General features: G+C 40.9%; 1 protein-coding gene across 2 annotated transcripts in view; it reads right to left on the bottom strand.

The window, feature by feature from the left end:
- Positions 1 to 3,135: 3,135 nt before the first annotated feature.
- The window catches only part of hk2 (hexokinase 2), a 61,633-nt gene continuing 44,626 nt past the window's right edge, over positions 3,136 to 20,142 (bottom strand). Inside the window, exons 12-19 of one of the 2 annotated variants that reach the window (XM_080045231.1) lie at positions 19,762 to 19,881; positions 18,430 to 18,525; positions 13,656 to 13,755; positions 12,743 to 12,926; positions 9,774 to 9,929; positions 6,774 to 7,010; positions 5,705 to 5,881; positions 3,136 to 3,760 (exon numbers count right to left, since the gene is read on the bottom strand). In XM_080045231.1, coding sequence (XP_079901357.1) covers positions 5,734 to 5,881; positions 6,774 to 7,010; positions 9,774 to 9,929; positions 12,743 to 12,926; positions 13,656 to 13,755; positions 18,430 to 18,525; positions 19,762 to 19,881 — 1,041 coding nt within the window. In that variant the 3' untranslated portion in view covers positions 3,136 to 3,760; positions 5,705 to 5,733. Of the gene's footprint in view, positions 5,882 to 6,773; positions 7,011 to 9,773; positions 9,930 to 12,742; positions 12,927 to 13,655; positions 13,756 to 18,429; positions 18,526 to 19,761; positions 19,882 to 20,142 lie in introns of both variants that reach the window. The other variant, XM_080045230.1, reaches the window with a different exon arrangement.

Genomic DNA, 20,142 nt, shown 5'->3' with positions numbered 1-20,142 from the left:
GCCATTTTTCAAGTTTGGCTGTCTGTACACACACACACAAACCATCATTTCTCAATATCTACATATACACCACACACTGGCATCCCTACCAACACATCAACAACATTTAGGTTGAAATATTTTTTGACATTGACCTTTGGGGGGCAACAATATTGCAGGACTGACAACCAGGAAAATAGCCTGTCATTCAACCCCATGTAAAATATACCTAAAGGGCACCAACTAGTAGTTGGGGTGAAAATCACAAATGTTGATGCCTTTTGTCAAGGATGAAAGCACAAAATAATAGAAAAATATATATGCTGGTTTGTCAGCAGGATCAAATTTGGAAAAAACGGCTGTTTTGAATGGAAGTCAATGACGGCAGAAAATGGTCCCAGGGTCTCCTGTGTAACAAAAAAATGTCCTGCCTTTATTATAGGTGCTATGAAGTTGCTGAGTAGAAATTCAGAAATGATCTGCATGAAAATTAACCCTGGCCAAAATGTATTGGCTGTTACATACTCCGCAAGAAGAAAGAACAAAGTTCTCGGTGACAGAGCTGCGAGAAGTTCTTTCTGGTCTGACATTAAAGGCTGTTACATACTCCGCGAGAAGAAAGAACAAAGTTCTCGGTGACAGAGCTGCGAGAAGAAAATGACGTCATTTTCTTCTCTCAGCTCTTGTTTAGCTGTTCTTGCAGCTTGTTCTCGACACATCACCCGGGCCGAACTTTCTTCTCGCAGCTTGTCCGAGAACTATTGTGTGATTGGTCAGTTTGAAGTCAATGAGGAAAGCGAAGTGAAATCAGCTGGCGCTACTGAGTCAAATTTCCATGGTAACAATGCGCCGCGGTGAGGAGTTCGGCAGTTGAGTTCTCGTGAAGTAATGTCAGACTAGAAAGAACTTCTCGCAGCTCTGTCACCGAGAACTTTCTTCTTTCTTCTCGCGGAGTATGTAACAGCCTTTACATACTTCACGAGAACTCAACTGCCGAACTCATCACCGCCGCGCATTGTTACCATGGTAATTTGACTCAGTAGCGCCAGCTGATTTCACTTCGCTTTCCTCATTGACTTCAGACTGACCAATCACACAATAGTTCTCGGACAAGCTGCGAGAAGAAAGTTCGGCCCGGGTGATGTGTCGAGAACAAGCTGCGAGAACAGCTAAACAAGAGCTGAGAGAAGAAAATGACGTCATTTTCTTCTCGCAGCTCTGTCACCGAGAACTTTGTTCTTTCTTCCCGCGGAGTATGTAACAACAGCCTTTGAGAACCAAAGCATATCTGGCGGCCCGCATTGAATTATGAATTATAAAAAAAAAAAAATAATTATAATTTTTTTTTATTTTATTGAAACGCACGGAGGGGATGCGTCCCCCGTAACAGTAAAAACAGTACAGGGGTCGAAACACTTAAATATCCCTCCTAATTGTTTGTATTCATTCCCCACTTATAAAGCTGGGAACACACCGCACTGGCCGCGCGGCGAGATTACATACAAAGTCAATGTACTAGCGCGTGGCCGCGCGTCCACCCAATAATCGGCGTCCAGCGGCCGGCGGCGGGGGCTTGCGCGGCGCGTGGCCGCGCCTCATGAGAGGCGCGTGAATCGGGAGCGCGGCCATTAGCGGCGCATAGAAATTGTGTCATCGAAGGAGCGTGAATCGAAGGCTTGTGCGGCGAGCACGGCGCCGCAGAAAAAGATGAAATTTTTCATCTTTTTCTGCAGCGCCGCCGGGCACCGCGCCTCCACAGCCAATCAGCGTTGAGATTGCCCGGTGGCGGTGGTCTGCAAGACGAGGTGGGCGTGTGGAGTGAGGACATCGGGCTTCCAATACATTCTGCAAATATGTGTAGGCTATTTTGCATCTGTTTAGCTGTTGGTTGTACTTTAGCCAAGGTAGCGCCGGTTAGCATAGTGAAACTCACCAAGCTGTGTGCTGTTCCTGAGGATAATATACCCAAACTTGACGGCGGTGTCCGTGTGGAATTCCAATATAGTGCAGCGAAGCACCGGTGTTGTCCTCCGTCAGCCGGCACACTTTCACTTTCAGGTAGGCTGATGTTTGCCTTTATTTTAGCCGCTGAGCACACACTGCTGTTGTTAATGTGTTTAGTATGTTGCTGAATTGCTGTTAATGTGTGTGTATTTGCGATCGGGGTGCGTGTTCAGGCTGTTTTAATGATATTTGTGACAAGACTGCCGCTGGTTACACAGTGAACCTACATCTGTATTTTTTGGCACAGCTGGACCATGTCATTGTTGTTGTTGCACCGTAAGTGTGACGGGTCTGATCTCGGCGTCGGCGTCAGGAATATATGGCCCAATATGATCAAGCGGCGAGCCTCCTGCTGTCACGCGGCCAACCGCTGCCTACGATGAGGCTGCGGTTGGCCGCGGCGGCGACTGCGGTGAACATGGCCCAATATGACCAAGCGGCGAACCTCCTGCATTCACGCGGCCAACCGCCGCAGGCGGCCAATGCGGTGTGTTCCCAGCTTTAAACTTGCGAAGTTCGGCTGGCCTCTGCCTCTCGTTGCAGACGGCTGGTCAGCTGTTTAGTTGTAATGATTACAAACATGCATGTTGTTGTTTTTGTTTCCTCTCATAAGTGGAAATAAGTAACAGGCTTTTCAACATTTCTCTCCAATTTAACTTGTACTTTTCATTCTATTTAAATGTTTTACTTCTTTTCATTCGCTTTTAAATGTCTTCTAATGTGTTTTATGTATTTTAATCTTGCCACTGTAAAGCACTTTGAATGGCCTTGTGTTTGAATCGTGCTATATAAATAAACTTGCCTTGCCTCTATTGAATGCAATGATGCAATGGAAAACCTGCAGCTATCTCAAGAAAAAACAAGTATTCTTTTAATAAATTGTCAGGGAAAACAAATCAATAGTACAAGGTCCAGGTTATGACTAAAGGTTATTCCTCACCGGCAGCAACTGTTGGGCTTCAGTTGGTGTGATGCAGATGGCGCCTGCCCATGAGCTTGTTGAGCTGATCTTGTACCGTTGGGCAAAGCAAATAGTGACATGTGAAGGTGTTGTGGAAAGAGAAATAACACATTAAATTGAGAAAGCACTGCTTTTCCTAAGATGGAAAAAGCCAGAGAAAGGATTTCTCTACAACCTGACATTTTGGATCCATTATCAGTTCTGCTTTATTTTGGTTAAAAGGAAAAAAGAGGAGGAAGTAATATGCTTTTAGACTTTAAAGCAATCCATGGCTGTTTTTGTTGTGGCAGTCTTTGATGACAGCAGCACTTTAAGTTTACAAGTTTTAACGACAGACATAAATCAGTGGGGTAAAAACATGGATACAGTAATAGGATGTTTATGGTAATTCCAGAAACATAAGCTAAATAAGCCAAGACTATACACAGAGGAGGGGGTCCTCACAATCTTTCCTTCCTCTGATAAAGTAATAATCTACGCTTATCTACATTGCACCATCCACATTCAATACAAAAGAAAACAATAAATTTAATTAAACAAACAAGTCTAAATCCAAAAAGACAAGAAGCCCTCAATCATTACATCTGAGTCATTAGACCATTGAGGGCCGGTTTCACAGACAGGGCCTAGATTAAGCCAGGAGTAGGCCTTAATGTGGACTAGTTAAACTGGGACGTTTAAGTCACTTTCATGGATATGGCTTAAGTTTGATTTAGTTAGTCTGAGAATATGAAGTCCTGGAGTAAGGTAAGTAAGCCTGATTGTGAACACCTGGCCATGAGTACATGCTGCTGGTCCAACGGTGATCATATAAACCTGGAGTGGAGCAGAAACACCATTGCTTGTGAGAAAAAACAATGGCAGAGGCTAAAAAAATCCCGTCAATAAACTTTAATGAATTTGAAAAAAAAATCTCTTAAAAAAAATAGTTTGAAACCATCCGGTTATTGAATCTAAAAGCCATACTGCTGGGACTGAGCAAATAAATAGTTGGGCCGCAATTTGCAACAAATTCAATTGTAATGAAAATTTTACTAAGAACAATACACCAACTTCAGGTTATCTTCATTATTATCAGTATTTCACATCTTTGTCATTTATAATTTTGACATTATATTTAATGATATCTGCACTGATAGACTCTGGAAACACCCGAATCTCGCTTTAAAGAAGAGCTTGTCACAACCTTTCAACAAAGGACAAAAAAGATGACGTTGCATGAAAGTTAGCCCGAGAATTCCATGAACAGAAAATGCAATATCTGAAGGAAGTATGACATGAAAATTCTACAGGTGGAATTGGACATGAAGTTGGAAGAGAGAGCTACGATTCAAACAAGATACAGTACTGAGACAATAGTGATTACAAATCACAGTGAAGATATAAGTAGAAAATAAAAGGTGTTCATGTTGTGTTTTGTCATTTGGATATTCATGTGTGTCAGTATTTTAAATCACAACAACCACATTTGAAAACAGAATTGTTTTAGACACTCATTTTATTATGCTGAATACGTCTTCAATTTAAATGCATCCATCTAATAAGCTCAAGCAAAGTTGTTATTTTCAGTGCATTTTCCACATTGTAAGCGGTCTCGATATGTAAATTCATCAAATAAATGTTTTGGATAAGACCTATCCACAAGTACTCTTCTGGCTATCTTCTGCAGTGGGAGTTGGTCTTCATTTAGATATTCCAAATAGTCCATGCTCTCTCATAAACACCACTAAACTGAAGTTAAACCTACCTCTTTGGAGGATTAATTTATGATCAAATTTAGACCTAGAGTAGCTCTAGTCGTCCGTCTTGCAAGTGGTTTTGTTTAATCCAGAATAGCTTTAATCTAGGACTATTTTAAACTGAGTCTGTGCAAGTAGCTTTGAATTAATCCAGCTCAAACAGGCATTTTAGTCTCGGACTAGGTTTAAGCCTCGTCTGTGAAACCGGCCCATAGTATGATAGGGGATAATAGCGGTTTAGGCATATTGTGTTTACAGCTGTGCCAGCACTTAATACCATACTGTATGAATAAGCTTTTGTTCCAATTATGTCTTAGTCGGTCCTTGTCAGTCTAGTTATTCTTTTTTTATTGATGGTAGATGCCAAATTCGAGACTATAATGTATGTTGATTACATTTAAACTATTTAACATTAATATGAAGGAAATTTTACATTTTGAAGTCAAGAACAAAGTAAATGCCACCACTAATTCTGCTATAATAAAAGGATGGAGCTAACTAAGAAAAGCATTATAGAACAAGGTATTCTAAATGCAAACATCACGCAATAATTTTGTCTTGCTTCTGGAAGGTGCTGTATAAAAACGCTTTTCTAAACTTTCCTTTTGTAGAAGTTCAGAAAATCCTCACACAGGTGTCTTTGGAGAAGATTTATCAATTAAAGCATTTGGGAGGCAAGCTGGGAGTTTGAAGGTGCAAAAACACAGGAGTGAAAAGAGTGTAAAATAATGAGGCCCACAGCTTGTAACAGACTTATTTGACAGAAGGTGCAAATCCTCTAACACAGACTAAACTCATTTTACCACCGGCATCCGAAATCCTCCGTCATCTCACACCCACAACTTATGTTATGTACGACACACTGTATTTAAAAACTCAATCACACATGTGTATGTGAACACCCACACACAAAATAAGTGAGCTTAAACGCTTTAGTGCTAAAGATTTAAATTCAGATTTAGGTGATTGTAACATTATTTTGGTGACCTATTCCATAAAAGCAGTTTTAGTAGCTCTCTACCTGCCCACCACTGTCCTCCAGTCAGTCCTTCAGTCATTTAGACCTTCACTCTTGACCCTACAGGCCACAGCTGTGATCAGAGCCGCACCCTTCCCACTTCCATCTTCTGACTTGTGGAAAGTCACCTGACACTGTGGTGTCAAATCCTGCAGCGTCTCTTGCATGATGCTGTAGAAACTTGAAAAGAGTGAGGGAGGAAAGAATATAAAAAAAGTTTAATATTTGAACAACAATTATATGTAAATCTCCCCCTCTAGTAAAGTATAGATCCATATGATGCAGTTGTATAAGAATGGTAAAACATTAGAAAACATCAGCATGTTTCTCTGTTGGGGTCCATCCATTACCCCTGAAACACACATCCTACCTATACTGCACATCTGCGTCTGACTTTTTTTTCATTGACCGTGTTACCACACTACAGCGGCCACACATCCAACCTTGGACTCGCTGCCGACGGCCGTCTGAGGCGAGTGTGCAGCGACGCTACACTTCACATAAGGAGGCTTGCCTATTTTTTTTGTGCGTCTCTCTCGGGTCTCTCTGCTTTAACTGATAGAGATACTACGTTGACAGTCATATTGACTTCATACCAGCAGCTTTCGCTGCAGTTTCACCATTTTCTGGTGTGTCCCCTTCAAAATAAAACTTCCAACAAGCGAAAATGTGGCAAAAAAAAGGCAATGAGGCACACGGATTACTGTCGAGACTCAATATTAATCATATGCATCATAAAATGACATGAAATAACTTCATATCAATGGGATTTATCTATGAAAACTATATGTAGAAAGACAGGGCTTTTAGAGGCAGTGCTGCAGCAGCAGCATTTGAGACGTTCTATGTGTGGCCAAAAAAAGCGAGAGAGAGGCAGCAGTAACGGACGGTGACGCACTCAAGAGGTAGACGCAGGATGTGTGTGTAGGTTATTATGGTGATGCTCTAATGTAACTGCCTGAGTCGGGGTCAGCTGCCAAGACAAATGAGGCCCTTTGGAGTCCTGATAACACAAAGCTTCGGACCACTTTGCAGACTTGTTTAGCTGTGTAAAAACATGAATGCTCCTTACTGGGGGTGTGTCTTATAAAGGGTGCCGTCCACTCCCACGGTGATGGAAAGCTGATTGAGGTTGCGGTTCTGTCGGATCTTGTCGACCACAGCGGCTAAACCAGCCCCACAGAGCTGAGCTGCCCGGCGAGCCACCACGCTACACACCTCCTTCACCAGCACGCTGTCGTCACATGTAGAGCTGGTCAGGCCCAAGTGCTGCAGGATGGAGCGCACCTGTCGCATTGCCAGACGGTCCCTTTGGTATCAGAGACAATTACAAAAGGTGAAAAGATGGTCTGCTCTTAGCATTAGCTGACATACAGGGCATGTGACAGACTTTATGTTTGAAGTAAGCTAATTAAAAAAATAAGAAAATTGCTGTCACAAAAGGTGGGTTGTATTACTAGGTTGAAGGCCATTATGCTGTTAGCTAGACCAAAACACTGCACAGAAAATAAGCCCAGTAAATCATAGACACAGCACTGTTGTTTTCCAGTGTTATTTCTACATTATTTAACACTGTGTCTACTGCTTCCATTCACATCTTAGTGTTCATTTTTCTGATGATATTTAACAGTTGTTTGCGACCTCATCATAAAGGCCACATGTTTTGATAAGAGCTTGATTAAGCTTGGCTTGCCCCTAAGCTTTCATTTCAAATATAAATCTGTTGAAAAAGTTGTTTTCCATTTGTGACTCAAATTCTTTAGTAATCATCAACAAATACAGCCATCCAAAAGTCTAGACCTTTTAGCAAAACATTTAATCAAGGTAACTCTCTTAAAATAAAAGGTTTTGTTTCTCTTAGAACGTATTTAACCACAGTCAAAAGTAAAGCATTTTTTTAAATCAAAACAAAAGTCTCATATAATACAATGACATTTTGAAGTGAATTATAAAAATGTGTAGAAACGAAAAGCTCAACTAACATTCACTCCACTGTATCAAAGGATCCATCCCCTTTAGCGAACCCGGATGTCCTCATAGTGAACATGGAGACTCTTTTGTGCCTTCCAAGTGTAGGACTTGTATTTCAGTAATTTGCATTGAGAATAGAAACATATAAGGTAGTCCTTTATTGTGAAGAACTAAACTTTCAGTTTTCAGTCAGGTAACAATAAAGTAAATCTGTGTACTAGTGCAATGGGATGAAAACACTCACTGTTGGAGCATTTAAGGATCTATAAGTCAACTGCTGTACAAACATACTTTTTTATAAACAGGCAAATTCGCAATTTCCTTTTGATGATGTTGATCTCTGATGTTGCAGTTAATGAGAATCAGCAGCACTCAGATGCTTCCGTGGAGAGAATTTGCACTATGTGATCCTTGCTGGAGTAATACATAGGGGTTATGATAGCTGACTTGTTCATTGTGATGTATTAAAGGTGCAGTGTGTAGAATTGATTGGCATTTTTCATAAAAGTTATGGAATATGATATTATGCATGTTTTTTATTAGTGAATAGTTACTTGAAAATAAAAGTTGCTGTTTTTGTTTCCCTTAGAATGAGCCTTTTATATCTACATAGGAGCGGGTCACCATGTTGCACTGCCATGTTTCTACAGTAGCACAGAATGGACCAACTTACTAGCCGTATATGTTTTTATAGTGGGTGTCCTGGCGAAATGCAGCTGTTGGAAGACGAAGGAGTACTAGCCTATAGAATAGATAAATAAATATATCTCCTCTTCACTTGATATTGTTGAAAGACCTGAGGCAGCGGTGGATGATGCTATCTTAAGTATCTACCTTGTTGTCTTTGAAGGCCACTGTAGCTTCTTTAATTATTCGAAAGGGAGGGGTTACCAAAGGAGCGTTCTAAACTTTCACCACTCGATGCCAGACATACACACTTCACCTTTACCTGTGTCAAGCAGGCTTCAGTGAGTGTCTCCAAAAAGTGAGCCTGTATTAAGACTTTACATTTTTAAAGGCTGTTTTTCGTATAAAAATATATGTATGAGATCAGGCGGTATCTGGTGGTACTGGTGTTGCTATCCTACCAGCCACCTATCTTCTCTCTCTCTGCTCCTTAGCGCTCATCCAATGTGTGATATTTAGGTGCCTGATATTTATTCACAACTGCCAATTACTGTGCGGTGTTGGCTAAAGTGATTGTATTACCGTATTTTCTGCACTATAAAGTGCACCGGATTAAAGGTGCACCTTCAATGAATGGCCTATTTTAGAACTGTTTTCATATATAGGGCACACCGGATTATAAGACGTATAGAATAGAAGATACTGCAGTCAAACATTTGACTGGGGTTGCGTAGATGGAGCTGTGCTAAAGGGAATGTCAACAAAACAGCCCGAGGGGATAGCAGCCAAACTGCCCACTAGCTCGGATGCTAACCCCGTGAGCCTGCCTGGGTAACGCCGGCTCGACTGCTCTGTCAGCAGGGATATATGATCCTCTGCCCATGGTGCAAACACCGACAGGTCTTCTACCGATGGGTTTCAGTGTCCGAAATGAACTTTGATTATCACACAAGCGAGAAAAGCCTGGTGCGGTCGGGTGAAAATAGTGTGATGGAAGCGCAGCGGGGAAAGGAACTAGGAAGCGCTTAGTGTGTCTGCTTCAAAATAAAAGTTTACTGACTACGGTAGCCGTAATGCTGCAAGCGGTGCGGCTTTGTAGTTTACCAGTCGTACTGAAACATGTTATTATTATTATTAAATAGTTTTTATTGGTTTTTCATACTGAAACATTTTGACAGAGCGCCTTGAGTGCCGTGTACAACCAGTATGGATCAACCAATTAACCAATTGATCCGCACCGGATTATAAGGCGCACTGTCGTTAAATCTGGTTTTTAAGTGCACCTTATAGTGCGGAAAATACGGTAGTTATTTTTGAACCATCACAAACCTCTTTCTTGTTTGCGTGGTGTTGTGATCGAAATGCTCAGCTTCCCACACATTTTCTTTCTCTCTATTTTTACCACACACTGTTACCATGGTGAGTAGGAGGGAGTGGAGGAGATAAATTGAGAAGAGTAGTCTATTACACTCACCTTTCAATCTGTGACAGGAACTTTGTCTCAAAGATTCCCCGGGTCTTGAGGCGCTCGGACAGTTTGCCTCTGAACAGCAGGCCCTTAGCGGTGTAATCTATGAGCACGTTCCTCACAATCTCCCCCAGGTACATGCCACTGATCAACTTCTCATACCTTGGAGAAAAAGACACACAAACTGAAAACCTTCCAAGGACCAGTGTTGGGAACGTTACTTTAAAAAAGTAATTAGTTATAGTTACTCACTACTTGTTCCGAAAAGTAACTGAGTTACTAACTGAATTACTTTATAATAGAAGTAACTAGTTACCAGGGAAAGTAACTATTTGCGTTAGCCTACTGTAAAAAAAAAAGTTGCTATATGTCAAAATTTTGATTTTTCTGAGCAGTTTTCACAAGTCAGTTGAAATGAGTAGAACAGACAGGTAGGCCTACTTGTAAGCTACATCACCTTCAATATGTATTGCACATCAACAGACAGCAAGAGGTTTATCCTGCACCTGCAGTATTTTGTTCTCAACAAAAGTAGTAGAGGAAACTGCTGAATGTACCGTGCTGATCTGCTATATCACTGGATTCACTTCAGGGGTGTCAGCTAAAACACCACTTCAGGCCAAAAACGTCAGACTATGAAGCATGAGACGATGAGAGGAGGAGTAAGGATGTATCCGCTGTTTATTTCCTTCTTTAACAAGCACAGCAGCATACAGATCCCAGGAAAAGAACAATAGCAATATTCGGCTCGTGATGACACGCTAAACAGCTGTTGCAACCGGCGAATCACGTCCGTTTAATAGCGTGCATAAATTATAATTTATAGAGATCGGGAAACTCAATGCATTTACTCACAAGGGCGATGCAAACAAACTCAGGGAGAGCACGTTTCAATCGTGGATTGATAGGTGGTTACTGCGCCAACGTGCACGCTCGTAGCTCACACAACAGAGAGAGAAAGAAAAAGAAACTTCACTAAACAGGCGCTGACGTGACGGCGCTAACTGACAGTTCTAATGTCATCCACACACCGGTCTCCTCACTAGCAGTTTGTGTAGTATGGAGCCAGGGGTGCGTTCGGATTACACCGTTTATTCAATCAATTCAAAGTAACGCACCGCATTTAACGTTCAGTAACGATAACGGCGGTGTAACGGCGGAAAAAGTAATTAGTTAGATTACCCCGTTACTGAAAAAAGAATGGCGTTACGTAACGCCGTTCTTTTAAACGGCGTTATTCCCAACACTGCCAAGGACACACACTGATAACGTTCATACTATTCATATTAATAATACAATTGCTGTTATACTATCAACCTTTCATACTAGTCAAACAGGGTAGCCCTACCTCATAATTTTCAATAATGAAAGCTCAGAGAGCAAACAAAGGACTACTGGCAGCCCACTTGCTTCATCCTTTGGTCTAATTTAAATAAATTACCAGCTGCCGTGACTCGTGCTGCAATCGGTTATGGCCAATGATAACATCTCCTCTCATCTACAGGTGCATATAATATTATTAGAATATCATGGAAGAGTACATGTTTTCCAACGTTGAACTCAAATAGTTAAAGTGGCTTTAAAACAGCCTAATGTTTCCTTTGATAATCATAAATGACCTTTAACAGCAAACGAGACTATCAGTGCAAAGAAAGCAGTTTTTATATCGTTTTTATTAATGCCTTTGGTCTGGTCGCACACCCAGTCTGATTTTCGGCTTGCATGCAGGCTCTATGGTCACATATTCGTATTGGTCGCAGATTTCAGTGTAGCACAGCAACATAATTTGAGTAGCCTATCCCTCCAGGTGAGGGAAGGGGAGCCTTGTTTGAGACAGTTATTTGTCTTCATAATGGCTGATAACGGGGCAGAACCATCAAAGAAAAAAGAAAATTCAATGAAGAACAACTACTGTAAAAGCTAAAAGGGAGAGTGATAGACAGGCGGGAGGAGGGCGTTGCCAAGCAACGTGTAAACAATTTAGTTGGAGGGAACTGGTCCTGCAGTGTTTTCTCCTAAGTGAATGAACGGTACTGAAACAAAGTTTACTTTGCTTCATCATCATCATCAGATGACCATTATTCATCTGAAATAGTCATTATTTACAACAACATAAACACATTACCTCATCGTGATCCATACTGCCGTCTCTCGTTCATTCGCTTTCTGTGAGGGCACGGAATCTTTCAGCTCCGTGAGAGTGGTTAGTGACACTGCATCAACTCATTGCAACCAGGTGTGTGTCGCACTGACTGGCATTGAGTTGATGCAGTGTCACTAACCACTCTCACGGAACCGAAAAGATTCAATGCCCCTACACTTTCAACACGGACATGCACAATATTGCGTCCTAATCATTTGACACTTGCACCGGCCGGCACGCGCTAGAAAAACAGCTTTACGACAGCTGGCGTCGTAAAAATACTACCGCTTTTGTCTAAAGGGGCCGCCAGCCGCCAAAGTTCCTCGTAGCCACTTTAACCTTTCATTTATTTTAGATTCATTACACACTAAGACCTTTTTTGTTTAATTTTGTTAATTTTTGTACAGCTAATGCCAAATAAAAATCTCAAAATATTAGAATATTACATAAGACCAATCAAAAAAAGGATTTATAATACAGAAATGTCAACCTTCTGAAAAGCGTGTTCATTCCTGGAATGTAAGTGGAAACATACAGCCAAGTGTGTTTGGATGGACACAATAGCCTGCCCACTTTTAGTTGAGTGCCTGAAACACTTGTTGCCAATGGGACATTGGCAATACATTCACCATTGGAACAGACAACTCTTCTACAATACACACTGGTAATAATAATTCTGCGTTTTTTCTGTCCTTCTGTCCTACTTAATCATATATAAGATAACACCTACAAAACATACATACAAATGCTGAAAGGGTTACATTATACATGTGAAGCTGTTTTATGTGGATGTAAGCACTTTTTAGCTGTAATATGTGGACCCTTCCAGTACCTCTGTTTCCCAGGGTTATAAGAGGCATCATCGACAATGTGATCAAACTGGGTGCAGAAGTCATCGAGTTCGCCATTGTCACCAAATGCTCCCCACTCCATGTTGACACACATGCGACCCACGTCACCCTCCACCAGTTCAATGTTCTGCATTTCCTCCATGTAGCAGGCGTTGGTCCCTGTGCCTGTGGCGAATAAATTACATTTACGTTCATGGGAGAAAAACATCCAGTCATTCCAGGGTAAAACCATGTTCAATCACAAATGGAAACTGTTGTGCCTACACAGAGTGTCTCATTTGAAATGTTGTAATGCAGTGGTTTTCAATTTTTTTTTTTTTTTTTTTTTTGAGTTTGAGTTTGTGTTTTTGATATTAACATCATATTAAGCAAATGTAAGTTATCATACAAAAAAAGGAATACAATGTTTTGGTCTAGATAGTCAATATCCTAATAAACCCTTACTTTTTGATTTTAAGAAGCAGTGTCTGTGATATTTGTGTCTTGTATTTCACCAATTGCTGGTAAATAAGGTCTATGCTCGAACATTCACTCCTTCATTATCTTAAATGTACATTGTAACCAACTTTGACATTTTCAAGGTAAATCCCTTTAACATTATGAGACTGTTTTTCTGATTTGGTACAGAGTTCCCTTTTTCAAAGGGTGGTGCTCCGTAGGTATTAATAAGTAATTTGATTAGCTGGACTAATTTAATTGATCATTAATTAACAATTTTTCTTAATACTATAATTTCCTTGAAATTAATAATAGTCTTGACTTTGACCAAATCTACCCCTTATGAATTCCCAACAAAAAAAACGCAATGTTTGCTTTGAGTAAATTGAAACTAATGGTTAAAAACAATCCACAGATGGGTTTCCAGAGAGAAGGAAGGAAGGTTGACGGACTTACCTACGATGAGTCCCACCTCACATTGTGGGTCCTCATAGCCGCAGGTCATCATGGTTCCAACTGTGTCATTAACCACTGCCACAAAGTTCAAGTCAAATTCCTGGAAGCAGTGAAAAGCAAACTTTTTATACTGGGTAAAACAGTAGTAGCCTAATTGTTTGCACTTATATCACTGCAGGCACATATACTACAGCTCCAGAAAAAATTAAGAGAGCACTCCAAATGTTGAGAGTCTCTCGTTTTATTATTTATAGGCATATGTTTGAGTAGAATAAACATTTTGGTTTTAAAATATAAACTACTGACAACATTTCTACCAAATTCTCAATAAAAATATTGTCATTAAGAGCATTTTCAATAAGTAATGTAGAGTTGAAGAAAAATCCAGACTGGTCTCTTAAATATTTCCGAGGCGCGCGCGCTCTGTGTGTGTGTTGTGTGTGTGTGTGTGTGTGTGTGTGTGTGTGTGTGTGTGTGTGTGTGTGTGTGTGTGTGTGTGTGTGTGTGTGTGTGTGTGTGTGTGTGTGTGTGTGTGTGTGTGTGTGTGTGCGTCCTGAACAAGATCTAAAGGCCGGGGGAAAATTGCAAGTATATTTTGCAGTGGTAAAACGTAACCAAGTAGAGCTTAAAGATAAAAAACAAAGTAAACAATTATTGAAAACTCAATTTAAACTTAATTTTAACTCAAACAGGCTGTTCATCAGCTGATCAAGAGTGTAAAGGTGCGAACACACTGCACTCTGCCGCACGGCGAGTTTACCAGGGTGGCACGGCCGCCACAGGAGGAGTTGAGAATATTGAACTTTTTGCCGCCAGCCGCGCTGCGATAGCCCATCAGCGTTGAGCTCCTCCCGACGTCAGTCACTTCGGGACGACGGACAGAGGAAATTAAGATGGATGAAAACATAATAGTCACAGTTTGCTCCCATAAGTTCTGTGAATAGCCTATGTGTCTGTTGCCGGCTGTGTACAGCTATCAGTTTTACTTTATGAACCAAGTTAGTACCGGTAAGCTTGGGTAAAGCACCATCAGCACAGCAGACTGTGTTAGCACCAGCACCAGCATATCCCCAGAGTATAGAAGGCTACTCTGGTCGGGCGGCGGACACAATATGACCCAATATGATCACACGGCGCGGAACCTGCGATTTCGCGCGGCCGCGGAGTGCAGTGTGTTCGCACCTTAAGACCATAGCCTTAAAAACTCAAAAACACATACAAAAAGTTTAAAAAACATGACTTTTTTTGTCCCATAACCCATAATGTAAAATTACTGTCTAACTGCATCCAACCTCTACAGCGATTGTGCGTTGTGAGAGGCTTTGCTTGTGCAGCTCAGCAATCCTGCCACATTCAAAGAAAGAAAGCCATCAGGAGGTCATGACAGTGTGAATGTCTAACAGAAAATGAAATGAAAGACAGATTTTGGCACAGATTTTTTTTTTCTTTTAATTTTCCAGGCTATCATCTTAAACTTTTGTTCAGCTAATGAACAGCCTGTTGTCAATTCAGTTTTCAATAAATTGCTTACTTTTTTTTTCTCTTGCTTCTATTTGCATTTTGAAACTCTGCTTACAACTTGATTACGATCAACCCCCGCAACATGCAAATACATGAAATTTTCCCCCGGTCGTAAGATTTTGTTCAGGAATGTACAGTACAGACCAAAAGTTTGGACACACCTTTTCTTTCAAAGAGTTTTCTTTATTTTCATGACTATGAAAATTGTAGATTCACACTGAAGGCATCACAACTATGAATTAACACATGTGGAATTATATCCTTAACAAAAAAGTGTGAAACAACTGAAAATATGTCTTATATTCTAGGTTCTTCAAAGTAGCCACCTTTTGCTTTGATTACTGCTTCGCACACTCTTGGTATTCTCTTGATGAGCTTCAAGAGGTAGTCACCTGAAGTGGTCTTCCAACAGTCTTGAAGGAGTTCCCAGAGATGCTTAGCACTTGTTGGCCCTTTTGCCTTCACTCTGCGGTCCAGCTCACCCCAAACCATCTCGATTGGGTTCAGGTCTGGTGACTGTGGAGGCCAGGTCATCTGGCGCAGCACCCCATCACTCTCCTTCTTGGTCAAATAGCCCTTACACAGCCTGGGGGTGTGTTTGGGGTCATTGTCCTGTTGAAAAATAAATGATGGTCCAACTAAACGCAAACCGGATGGAATAGCATGCTGCTGCAAGATGCTGTGGTAGCCATGCTGGTTCAGTATGCCTTCAATTTTGAATGAATCCCCAACAGTGTCACCAGCAAAGCACCCCCACACCATCACACCTCCTCCTCTATGCTTCACAGTGGGAACCAGGCATGTAGAGTCCATCCGTTCACCTTTTCTGAGTCGCACAAAGACACGGTGGTTGGAACCAAAGATCTCAAATTTGGACTCATCAGACCAAAGCACAGATTTCCACTGGTCTAATGTCCATTCCTTGTGTTCTTTAGCCCAAACAAGTCTCTTCTGCTTGTTGCCTGTCCTTAGCAGTGGTTTCCTAGCAGCTATTCTACCATGAAGGCCTGATTCACACTTAACAGTTGTTCTAGAGATGTGTCTGCTGCTAGAACTCTGTGTGGCATTGACCTGGTCTCTAATCTGAGCTGCTGTTAACCTGCGATTTCTGAGGCTGGTGACTCGGATGAACTTATCCTCCGCAGCAGAGGTGTTTCTTGGTCTTCCTTTCCTGGTGGCGGTCCTCATGTGAGCCAGTTTCTTTGTAGCGCTTGATGGTTTTTGCGACTGCACTTGGGGACACTTTCAAAGTTTTCCCAATTTTTCGGACTGACTGACCTTCATTTCTTAAAGTAATGATGGCCACTCGTTTTTCTTTACTTAGCTGCTTTTTTCTTGCCATAATACAAATTCTAACAGTCTATTCAGTAGGACTATCAGCTGTGTATCCACCTGACTTCTGCACAACACAACTGATGGTACCAACCCCATTTATAAGGCAAGAAATCCCACTTATTAAACCTGACAAGGCACACCTGTGAAGTGAAAACCATTTCAGGTGACTACCTCTTGAAGCTCATCAAGAGAAGCAGAGTGTGTGCAAAGCAGTAATCAGAGCAAAAGGTGGCTACTTTGAAGAAACTAGAATATAAGGCGTATTTTCAGTTGTTTTACACTTTTTTGTTAAAGCGGACCTATGATGCTTTTTTACTTTTATGACCTATAAACGTTGTTATGATGATTCATAGTCATGCTTAACCATACTAAATTATCAAATAATGACTTACATGCATTTCGACGTATTCCCTGCTGATCGTCTGGGGTGTCTGTATAGAGCACTAAACACTATTCTAGCCAGTCGAGAAGTCACGTCTTCAAAGCGGTCTACCCTTCCGTAACTTTGTGACGTCGCATGTAACTTTGTGAAGTCACCACGCAGATGTTTCCATGTATGGTAATGCTGTCACTTCCCTGTTCGCGTCTGCCTCGCACCCTTATAGGTCCATGCTCGCGCTTCCCGCCACTGAAAGTGTTCCGGAAGGAAGGTAACCAATCACAACGGAGTGGGGTTTGCAGGAGGGGGGGGAGGCGAGCGGAGATTGCCGAAGCACACACACTCAAGTGTTGACAGGACGTGCTGGATCGCCAAAATAAGAGAAAGAGCTTCCCGAAAATCTACATAGTTTTTTGTGATGTGATTCGTGTCAGGTTGCTCTATAGCAGTGTAAAACAAGAAATTAAGACCAGAAAAGTAGTATAATAGGTCCTCTTTAAGTACATATTTCCACATGTGTTAATTCATAGTTTTGATGCCTTCAGTGTGAATCTACAATGTCAATAGTCATGAAAAGAAAGAAACTTCTCATTGAATGAGAAGGTGTGTCCAAACTTTTGGTCTGTACTGTATATGTATATAATCTATTTCTGTACTTTATAATTATTATAATATAGTTATTTTGTTTGATGTTTTGTTGCTTGATTTAGCTGTATGCCTCTGGAGATAACCTAACCTGGCTCCGCCCGCCTACCTACTTCCGCCCAAATTTAATTTTGCCTTCAGTAGTCAGTCTGGGGGTGGGGTGTATTAGTGGGATCCTGCTCGTCCAGATTTTTGGATGTCCAATCAGCGAACAGAGCGAGTGGCTGAGAACGATGACGTCGAAGTCGCGCTCCAGTTTCAGTTGAATGCAGCGTTCCTTTATACTCGGATGAAGGAGATTTCCGACTTGGTAGTTCCGAGTTCCGACCTGTCGGTGTTCCAGTGCATCTCCTCGCGAAAGTATGGACGCCGACAACCTTTCTCGTCCAAATAACTAAACGTTAGGCTCTAACAAGTTACCGTTGCCAGGTACCGGTAGATCCATAGACCACAATATGTAGTGAAGTCGGACATTTCCGAGTTCCCTGTCCAACTGGAACGCACCGTCAGAAGCCGGCTCATGACACACGTGACGACCAAACGTTATGCGTTACGGTTGGCTAATCCAGAATGGCACTGGGCAGATCCAATAGTTTTAAACTTCAACAGACACCCGCCTCCAAGTGAATGAGCGTTTGCCAATTACAGCACTTCCAGACCTTCTGTACAAATGAAATAAAGTTTGATGGTCTGGTTGGACCAGGCTAGAGATAACCTGCAACTTCCCTTGATGTTCAGCTCATTTTCCTGAATAATGTTGGGTTCTCATTACGTTCTGTATGTAAGTCATTATTTATAAGCAACTTTATAAGCACTGTAGCCAGTGTACTTTTCACTGAATCCATTGAGCGCAATATTATCTGATGTGTTTGTGCTGTGTATGTGTGTAATTACCTGTCTGCGGCGCACAGCATCTTTAAGTAACATAATGACATCCTTATCTATGCAGCCGCTGGCTGTGAAACCCTTTGTCCACCTCAGAAGGATGCCCTGGATAAAGCACAACAGGGATTATTGATAGGATGTAGATAAAAGAGCACGACTCATGTAAAACTATATCATTTTGTCCTTTTAACATCATCATAGGATTTATTTTATTAAACAAAAAGACATCCACGGAACAAGATGCACTCCTAGCTAGTGATGACAGCACTTTGCCATGTGCATTTAATTGAGGTAGGGACATTGTCACTCCGTGTATGACAGTAGTACTTTCCGTTAAATTGGCCTTGACAGATAGAAAACATGTACGCTCCTAGTACTGCATCATGTGTTAGACTAGCTTTTTTATTTTACGGTGCTTCTCACTGTCATCATCGGCTTAATAATACTCCCAATCTCCAATGATTATTCAAACTTCTAGCTGTTAGGAACACTTGCTTTTCAGAATTTGTTTTGAGGTTCCATCCATCCATCCATCCATCCATGTGTTATGTGTATTTGTATGATGTGTCATACTTGTTTTTCTTATTTTTTTTTTGTTTGAAATAAAGACGAAATGAAATGCATCCATCCAACCATCCATTGTTTGGAACGTTGGATGTATTGAGTTAAATTGTGATGTGTTTAAGTGCTGTTCAGTACTTATGATTATTTGGAAACTTCATTGTGATTATTTCAATGTAATCTCGTAAAATGTATTGTTATTTATTAGCTGAGAAATTAAAACAAATTGGCTACAGTAGAAGTAGAAATAGGTATTACCCAAAGGCAATACAGTCACTGGGCTAGAGTTTGGGTAAGGTCTAAAGGTATCAAAGGTTTTAAACCTGGTCTGTAAAATAAAACCAGTACAAAAATGATTATCCCAAATAATTGTACAGCGTAATAGTGAATAGTAAAAAGAATAAACTTCAAAAAGTCGCATTTACCTACTGCGCATTCAACTAGCACAGTGATGACAGTACTACCATCATTGTGTGAAAAGCAATAATGTGGTTATGCCAAAGAAAAACACCATCTTTCTTTCTTAACTCATAATGCTGATGAAAAACACAGGTTTGAACATTATTACAATTAAAATACAATCCATTAACTAGTTTAGGGAGAGAGAATTAATGCAGGTGTTGCAGACCTGGCAACAAACAAACAAGATATACTTTCTGCAAATCTAATGTCATCCACACTTGGAGTTTAGGTGTGTGTGTAACAGGTAGATTAAATATGTTATCATAAATGTGTATGATGGCTAGTCTTAAACTGAATGGAAATGGAATCAAACATTACCTCATCCAATTTGCTTTGATGACAGGGGAAGGAGAATGTAAATCCCAGAGGTAAGGATGCTCCTCTCATGCCCATGAATTCAAGAAAGTCAGCGATGCAGGACACAATGTGGTCAAAAAGCTGGCAGAGAGAGAGATAATCCCCCCAAAAAAACACAAAAAAAAAAACACAAATATTAGTTCACCATGGATATGTTATATATGCAAGACAAGACGCATTATTTAGGCAGTTTTCCCATAGCATGATCAATTCATAGGACATGATAACAGGTTTCCCTTATCAACATTTTCATCAATCAGATTTTCTTTGTATATACTAAAGTTACATATTCTTATAAGGAACCTGCATTAAAAAAAAATCACATAATAAAACTGGGTTTCA

Source organism: Ammodytes marinus, assembly GCF_949987685.1.
Source record: "Ammodytes marinus genome assembly, chromosome: 2".
Classification (NCBI taxonomy): Eukaryota; Metazoa; Chordata; class Actinopteri; order Uranoscopiformes; family Ammodytidae; genus Ammodytes; species Ammodytes marinus.
This window is presented reverse-complemented; position numbering and strand designations above follow the sequence as displayed.